The following is a 9578-nucleotide window of genomic DNA, read 5'->3' as shown; positions in this document are numbered from 1 at the left end:
AAAGAATTTTAGGCAGTGGCAATTCTCTGTTACTGTTTAATAAATCATAATCCCCGAAGAACACCTTTCTAAGCAGATAAGTGTGCTCTGCTGATCGCAAAGTCGGAGTTCCCGTCCTTCTAAAATATTTCCCGTATAGCTCTGAATATATATATTCATTTTCCGAAGAGTTCTAGGCAGGGGCAAGTCTCCGTTACTTTTAATAAATTCATAATCTTCGAAAAATCCATTTCTAAGCAGTAACGGTACAATGTACAAAGTAACGGAGACTTGCCACTGTCTAAAACTCTTTTGAAAATGAATCAATATATTCAAAACTATACGAAAAATATTTTAGAAGGACCGGAACCCCGACTTTCCGAGCCGCAGAGCACACTTATACAACATATTGTAAACCAAGTCCACTTCTTGGCTGTAAGCTGAACTTAATAAATTACCACTACCGAATACCGATATCTTTTTTATTAGACTTCTGACCGGAGTGTTTTACGTATGAAAACGTTCTTCTATGCGGTCCGCAACTTATCCTGGCATTATTTCGTGCATAGAAGCTAATAAAAAGATTTACCGGCGCCGAAACTATGCTCGAATGCGTCGGTAAAACAGATGACTTTCGGATCCTCGTAAGATCCCTCGAGCGTTCCTCACACACGTTGCGTAATTCTCTCTCGCGCGATTGAGCCAATTCTTACGACTGGCATGGATATCGAGGCGATTTTACGAACGATATAACTTAACGTTGATTTTTCGTAAAGCGGAGATTACGAGGATTAAAAAGCGCGCGCGATATTCCGAAACGTTTGCGACGAATTGCGTCTGTAAAGCCTCGTCTACATAGAAGTCGTAAAGTCGTAGTCGTAAGAATAGTCGACTATGATTGGTCAATTCTTATGTGTCTGACAAAATTGACCAACCGCAGTCGATTATTCTTACGACTACGACTCTGCGACTCGCATTGTAGACCACGCATTAAAGCCTCCGCTACAATGATTCTCGGTTCTGTCTACAATGGTCGTACAGTTGTATCGATGGTCGCTTGAGCAGTCGCAAAGTAAGAATTGACCAATCGCAGTCGATTATTCTTACGACTACGACTCTGCGACTCGCATTGTAGACAGAACCGAGAATCATTGTAGCGGAGACTTTACGTGAACGAGCGCCTATTCTCTAACGAGAGGCGGAATGTATTCGCGGACGCACATCTTTCAGCTCGTTCGCTTGCACTCTCGTGACGCCAAACGCGCGATCGCTGCCTTAGATCAATCGGCAATCAATCACGACTTCGTTTAACGAGATATATTCGTTGCAGCTTCGTCCCGCGCGAGTCGCTCGCTCGAAGCAGTAAAGCCTCCGCTACAATGATTCTCGGTTCTGTCTACAATGCGAGTCGCAGAGTCGTAGTCGTAAGAATAATCGACTGCGATTGGTCAATTCTTACATTGCGACTGCTCAAGCGACCATCGATACAACTGTACGACCATTGTAGACAGAACCGAGAATCATTGTAGCGGAGGCTTAATCGAGACGGAAACGGGAGACGCGAGACGCGAGTTGCCGTTTCAGCGTAACGAAATGCACGCGGGACGACGATTATTAACCTTCAATTCCCCGCGCGGCGTCTTCGAGATCGCTCACTTTTCACGCGAGATTTCTACTCTATTGCGCGCACACACACTGCGCGAGGAATCGCATTCGCAAGAAATAATCGACGCGAGTTCACGGGGACCTCGCGAAAAGCGAGTCTCGAAGACCGCGCGAGCAACTAAAGACTAGAATTCGGATCTGTCTCGCTTGTCGAGTCGTTTCTATCTCACAAACTCACTCACCGACCGCCGTCCGGCAGGAACAGGGACACACGGCGAGTCCGGCAAGTCCAGCGTTCGTCACGTCCAGCGACGGCGAGAAGAAGCACAATATGTCCGGCGCACATCGAGGTCCGCGGGTACACCGTAATCGAACGTCAATTTCACTCGCGGTAAGGAAATCCGAGAACCGACACGATCGGTTTAGCCGCCGCACTAACGCGAGAACAAATGCGAGTCGCTTACTGCGCGCGGCGCGCGCGGCCGAGCCGCCGACCGCCGCACGATGAGCCGCCGCGCGCGATTGGCTCCGCGCGCGGCGAGCCCCCCCGCTCCGGCCAATCGCGCCCGCCGGCTTCCAGCCGGCGGCGCCTCGAGCCGCCGCAACCTCGCGTACCCTTGGCCGTACGTTGAGCACAGATAAAAACATGTTTGTCGCATTCCGTGTCGGTTGGCGCGTGATCAGCTATTGTTTTTGCGTTCGGCGCTTCAACGTACGCGCCGGGGTGACGCGGCAGTCATTCGAGCGAAGTATCTCGAGTCGACAGGCAGGCTCGTACGCGCGTCCGCACGCCATTCTCGCCAAGTGAATCGGCCAATCGCCCTCGACGTCTCTCGGCCGGCGGCGTGATCCGAGAACGCGTGCACACCTCGTGAATCCTCGAGGCTCGGAAACGACGTTTCGTCGCCCTCCGCGCCGGCTGCGCGCGTGATATCGCGCGTAAGTTCGTTCTTTCCGCTCGGCGTTCGACGTACCTGTGCGACGAAAGTGACTCGGCATTTCGCCCGGCGAATCTCGAGCGCGCGGGAAGCGCCCGCGAGTTAATCCTCCGCGTCGCGACATTTTCCGCGCAGTCGTTGGCACCACTGTTCTCCTCTTTCCGCGGGAATCGCCGGACGTGCGCGCGACGACCCGCGAGTGTACGCGATCCAGGAGATTGTCGGAGAACGAAGTACGTTAGTGGCCGCGTCGGTTACGGATCGGCGGGGCATTGATGGACCGCGCGAGAAAGAACGAAGAGCGAAGGCGTCGCAATCCGAGAGCGCGTGCACACCTCGTGAATCCTCGAGGCTCGGAAACGACGTTTCGCCGCCCTCCGCGCCGGCTGCGCGCGTGATATCGCGCGTAAGTTCGTTCTTTCCGCTCGGCGTTCGACGTACCCGTGCGACGAAAGTGACTCGGCATCTCGCCCGGCGAATCTCGAGCGCGCGGGAAGCGCCCGCGAGTTAATCCTCCGCGTCGCGACATTTTCCGCGCAGTCGTTGGCACCACTGTTCTCCTCTTTCCGCGGGAATCGCCGGACGTGCGCGCGACGATCCGCGAGTGTACGCGATCCAGGAGATTGTCGGAGAACGGAGTATGTTAGTGGCCGCGTCGGTTACGGATCGGCGGGGCATTGATGGACCGCGCGAGAAAGAACGAAGAGCGAAGGCGTCGCGCGATCCACTCGGGGCGGAGGCCGTCGGGACGAAGTGAATTGCGGGCCGTTTCGTCGCGCCGTTCGCGCACGATCGCACGCTGCGCCGTGTCGGGATTTGAACGGAGAGCCTGCAATCGGCGACCGGCCGCAAGAGCTGGTGAAATTCCCGCGAGCGAGAGAGAAACGTGGGCTCGCTCACTCTTCTACCGTAATCGTAGGGGAGCGAGATGACCCACGTTTCTCTCTCGCTCGCGGGAATTTGACGAATCCTTTGCGGCGTCTCCGATCACGGGGCCTCTAGATTTGAATATGGCCGTTTCTCCCGTGAGTCGTCGCGTTCCGGTGTCGAGTGACAGTCTACCGCCGATTCTTCGCGAACGGAGAAAGAGGACCGAGTGCGCGAGTGAGTGTCAGTGTTAGTGCTTCTTCGAGGGAAACCAACGCAGCCGACCGTCCGAGAGGACAGCCTGAGAGGAGGAGGAGGCCAGGGGGCATCAGGCACCGGCGGAGCAACCTTGCGGTACTTATCTTTCATTTTACACAAAAGCGATCTTTCTCGCCGCTTATTTTCGAGCCACTGTTTCGCACCGTAACGCAACAATCGGAGAGAAAGAAATAACTTGAGATTCTCGAGGGGGGAAACCGCTGAGGGCATTGTGGTGTACAGATTCGCGGCATTACTGGGCACTTTTTTGGGCATTAGACTCCTGGTGAAAATAGAACTTGGAGCGTAAATCGAACGTAAGGGGAGAGCGACACAAGCGTAAACGAAATGTGTAGGAAGCGTAATTTGGAACAGCGAGGCGTAAAAGAAGCGCTTGAGGTTTCTTTTACGCCTCGCTGTTCCAAACTACGCTTCCTATAACACATTTCGTTTACGCTTGTGTCGCTCTCCTCTTACGTTCGATTTACGCTCCAATTTTTATTTTCACCAGGGACCTCACTGGGGCATTGTAAAAATAAAATGAGATAATAAGAACAAGTAATGTCCGCGGGACATCAGTGGGCATTGGTGTATGTACAAGATTTTGGTCGGCGGTTTCCCCCTCGGAGATTTTTATTAAAGTTCGTTTCTGTACGGTGTTTTTTAAAGGCGCTTAACGATTTAAGAACAAATATCCAATTGAATAGAAAATTCACCGCGCGTAAGAATTGTATTTTGAAACTTGGTTTTTTTAACACTGTTTTAATGTTACTTTTATGTTTGTGCATTACAGAATCATCGTAGCGACGATGCAGTTATAACTTCGCTGCTGCGCGTCGGACTGGTGAGCGATAAATTAATTTTTAATATTGGGGTAACGGATCTGCGGAAATTTTATTAAATGTACATGCTAGCGATGCGTATATGTATCAGTTAATAATGTAAAGATATTATTGTAAGTAGAAGTATAAAGTATTCCGTACTTCCGTTGCCTTCAAATGTAATAAGTTAAAAGAGATTGGGAGAAATTTAATCCTGGAACAATTAGATATATTTCGTTGCCTAATTTATATATGTTTATACAATAAGAACGTACTAGTGTGCATACACATTACGTACAAAGGAAAAATGGAGAATAAATGAGAATATGTAATATCTGTTATTAATTATTTCAATTGACAATGTCATTTAGTTGATTAAAGTTTATTTTATTCAGAAAATATGTACATTACACAATTCTTGAGAAATATAGCGACTAAAAGATAAAAGATGAAAGAAAATTATAAAAATTAAAACATTGACTTTTTAAAATTTGCTACTGTTATTTGAGACAAATTATTTGTTATTACTTCTCACATTTCATTCTCCATTTCACTAAAAAATCTTTTGTCCAGGATTACATTTTGTATAAGTTAGTGCAGAAAAGGAATATATACATGATATATAAATATTCCTTTCTAAGTGGTATTTTTAATTTACATCATATTTCTTTATATACGTTTGTATTGTAATAATTCAATTACAACAAATATTTTAATGTGATATATTTCATAGAATTTATTAATCTATTTTTATAAAAAATACTTATGGTTACTGAATTATCATTACATAATTTAAAGCACTAACTTTAGCCTAAACTTTTCTAACTTATCCATATGTAGTGATTGTTAACTGGATTGTATACCAGTTAGTAGTAATATATGACGTGAGATCCAATATATATTTTGTTATGAAAGAGAAGACTTTTTTTCTAGAAATTATCGATCGGTTTCGAGTCACTCCAAAATATTTGATTTTTAAATTAAGAGACGAAGAGCTATTTTTATTCATTCAATAATTCCAATTGGGAAATTTGTATTATCTCTTTCGGATCTTACGTTCATTCATCTGAATGCCTCATCTCTGCATGCTTTTGAGATGAGATTCAGAAACGAATCGTTCGAATCGATGAAAATACGCATATGGGCCTTAGATTCTATCGGATGACGCGTCTAGCAATTTTCATTCCTTTAATTCCAAATTCCAAATAAATCCAAATTAAACTTTCGTTGTTTTTTACCTTATCAAGCTTCAACGTTTTGCGTAAAGTTTAGAATCGCGATCACTTCGAATCAAAACGTTACCGATATAGAGATTTTTTTAAATATTTCGTATATATTTTTAATTATTGGATTACGTACCTACTTTGATTACGAAGAAACGCGTATAAAGAATAAATTCATGATGGAATTATTATTGTCATTTCTTATTGTTAATTCCGTACTTAATTGATTTAATCCAATTTGATGGCCCCTTCGCGACGCGTTCGTGTTTCGCGCATCATACAAAGCGTAGAATCTTACGCTTATTGCTGGCTGTGATCAGCCGGCAGCAGAAGGAGTAATTCTCCTTGCTGTCGCTTTCTGGCTATATGAAGTCAGAGTATTGGCCAGCTAAAGATGAATTTGTCTGGCCAGATGAAAACGAAGTAAGTCACACAAGGTAGGTTGGTGTACGTATAACACCAATCGAAGTAAAAGGTACAGGTTTGCCTACAAGGCATTCTTGAATAAGGTCTTTTGCATACGTGCGATTGCACGTGATCGAAGACGGAAATATGCCGTCTCGAGTTAAATCTCTATTCCCAATAAATTAAATTCCTAAAAAAAACTCCCAAACGGTCGCGATTTAAAACCAAATTCGCTATTCTAAAATTTCGGGTAATCGCGTTTGCAACTAAAAGTATTTATATTAAAGATACGGTAGGAATATTATGTAGGTAGGTAGAAATACGGGTAAAAAGCAGATAAACAATTATTTAGCGATGACTAGAAAATTACTTAAACATTTTTGTCTTCATACATACAAGATTGCTTAGTTTACATCGGATATGATTTTATCCGACAAAAACTGATCAACTTGTAGAGGCCTTCCACCCACCACCTCCGCCGATTTTTATCGGCGGTCCTCTTTTCTTAAAAAGAATCTCCCAGTAAACATCGAGCATCAGTTACATTGCATTTATGTTACAATTTTTCACTCAACAATGTAAATGTAATATAACACATGTGTGATTGAGTGAAAAATTGTAACATAGATGCAATGTAACTGATGCTCGAGATTCACTAGGTTATTATATTTTGTTATTAATGTTATATGTATTTTCCTTAAATTATGTAGTAATATTTTGCGTTAAAAATATTAAAACAATGTAATAGTAATTATGTTATCGGATGTGTATGAATAAGACGGAAATCGAAAAGTAATTTAAAAAATATTTAAAAATTTTCGCTTTCCAAAAAATTGTTAAATGCAAAAATTCTCAATTTACAATCCTAAATATTGCGCAAACATTACGTATACGTAAACGTACATATGTATAGACATTATCGATTGTCGACATAAATTTTTCGATCATTGGTACAAATATATCGATATACCATATATTTTATGTCGACATTTCTGTCGACGATTGATACATTTATATTGATAGTCGATACTATCGCTACTCTGCAATTATTGCACAGATTAATAGACAGATCGCCAACTGCTCGGACTAAATCGGGACTACCACACACTTTGCACCTTACCGACAGTTTTGCCCCTAGATACGAGTCTGGACTAAATATAACCGATTTTATCGGCAAATTTTGCCTTTTGGTGCGAGTCCGGCTAAGTATAGGCAATTTTGTTGATAAAAATCGGATATATTTTGTCCAGACTCGCACCTAGGGGCAAAGTTTGTCGGTCAGAGGCAAAGTGCGGTTGTCTCGACTTCGCCCGAGCCTTTGGCGATTTGTTTATTAATTTGCGACAATACTGGTTTTATAATTATTGTAATTTATTCCGAGTCGATGGTTTTTAATTTAGTATCTCATTGATGATGACATATTTATCATTTATAATAATAATTTATGATATCTGCGCGGAGTATAATATGCATTTGTACGTTACCTTTCGAAGATTAGGCTGTCCTGTCGGTAATCGCATACGTTGCAAGTGCTGCACTTTGACGATAGGTCCGTTTCTCCATCGGTATCGTCACATCGATCTTGATCCTTCCGATGATCTACGACGACGTTCCACGTTCGGTGGATAAGGTAGAACAGATAGAGCGATTTGCCTCTTCCGCAGGGTTGCGATCTCGCGTTTCCCATTGTTGTTTATTGTCGAGCCTTACTTTTCACAGTTTATAACACAAGTGCACAATACCGAACTAAAAGCAAACGATTAAGAGAAAAAATTTACTCGACTACACTGTCTTCTTCTCACACTTGCGTAGTGTATCACGGTTCTGCATAATGCTAATTAAACTACGTGTCCATCTCTTTTCAAGTCAACCGCGCACAGAACTTCTTAATTTCCACACTCGGTGCACTTTGTCACCACTGAGAATGAGAATATGCGTAAGCAGTTTCCCCGAGAGATATACTTTTTCCGCGTTATATGTAGCGCGAGGATCGCGCGAAGATCGGCATGACCGGTCATCGGGACCGTGAGATTCTGAACTGCACGAGTCTCGCGTGCCACGACCCCGGCCTTCAAGTCTGAGTCGTGTAACAGCTTAAGTAATAGCTTATGTTTTCCTCCTCGGACGGTGTGGAGAACTCGGTAGACGAGTCTTTGCAATTTGAAACTGAATTTATCATTTGTTTGTTATTCGATTTACTTAACACGTTTGTCGCTAGGTTTTGAGAGCTTTCATTTCTGGATTGTATCTATGTCATCTCAAACAAATTAAAAGTAATAATTACTCGGGATCATTAAAATTTAAAATCGTGCACTACTTATGTGCAATACTTATGTGCAATACTTGCGCTACGATGTTTTCTTTCCTAATTTTCCGGTACTAATAGAGCTTCTACTTTTTGGGGGGATAAGAATAGAAATCAAAAATATGACTGTCGTGTTTATGTGAAGTTTTATCACACCTGCCTGTCGTGAGAATTGTTTTACAATATTTCATATATTTTATATATTAACACAAATGTGTTAACTTGATTTTCAATATAAATTGTGAACATCTCAATTTATTTTGTCCCTTCAAATGTCTTATTAAATATTTATATCTCACAAATTTATATACAACATCGGAAATTTCAATGATTTTTCCACTTCATGCCAGTATCTTGCTTTACTTCCCGTTCCAATTGTTTATTCATTACGAATGAACGTTGCATTAAATCGCGAACGCGCACGGCCCCGCATATTGCTCCATTACCCGGCATTGCTCGTACGATTCTGTTTACACTTGCGTAATTACAGGTCGAGGCAAGAACTCGAAAGTAGCATTTATAGAATGAACGTTGCGTACTGTGCACTTCTTCAAATGGCGAGGGGATTAAAACGCGATTTTACGACGCGACTTTATTAAGATCTCGTCCCGTACAACGTCCGTAAATTATACGCACGACATTCACGTGGGAATGTTTTATGTGAGATGCGTATCTCCCATTCCAATAAAAATCTATTTATAAAATCGTTCCCTTTAAAATTACTTTAATCGGCATTTTCTTCTTTCACTTTTATATCTGTCTCTCTTTCAGTTTCATTATTTATGCCTTAATCTTTATTCACTAAATTTATTCATTCGAATATTTTATTTACCAGCTACTTATACTAATCATGTAGAAAAATTTACTATAGGCTCTTAATTATGTATAAAATATATTTTGTATTTTTTTCTTGTATAATCTCTATTCGTACATATAAGAAAAATAATAAAGAGAATAATGTAGATGACGCATGGGTTATTATAAAAACGGTCTATGAATGAGTTTCAAAAGTTCAAGTTCCCAACCGTAGCTCCACGTAATTAAGCCTCGCAAAGAATATATATGGTTGCAGTTTTTCTGTAAATTTCGACTTTGTCATAGTAATACTGTGGTACCACTATGGTAATTCGGAAATCAATGGCAAAAATCGAAATATGCAAAAAAATTGCAACACTAT

General features: G+C 42.5%; 1 protein-coding gene across 2 annotated transcripts in view; it reads right to left on the bottom strand.

Annotated features, from left to right (window-relative positions):
• Positions 1–8587, bottom strand: part of LOC105561485 — a 58945-nt gene extending 50358 nt beyond the window's left edge. The window contains exon 1 of one of the 2 annotated variants that reach the window (XM_012011496.1): positions 7581–8587. In XM_012011496.1, the coding sequence (XP_011866886.1) occupies positions 7581–7783 (203 nt within the window). In that variant the 5' untranslated portion in view covers positions 7784–8587. Of the gene's footprint in view, positions 1–1826; positions 2072–7580 lie in introns of those variants that run through there. The other variant, XM_012011497.1, reaches the window with a different exon arrangement.
• Positions 8588–9578: the final 991 nt, after the last annotated feature.

This window comes from Vollenhovia emeryi, unplaced genomic scaffold, assembly GCF_000949405.1.
Source record: "Vollenhovia emeryi isolate VEMERY1.0 unplaced genomic scaffold, V.emery_V1.0 DF939206.1, whole genome shotgun sequence".
NCBI lineage: Eukaryota > Metazoa > Arthropoda > Insecta > Hymenoptera > Formicidae > Vollenhovia > Vollenhovia emeryi.
Note: the sequence above shows the minus strand (reverse complement) of the source record. Positions and strands in the feature narration are given on the sequence as shown.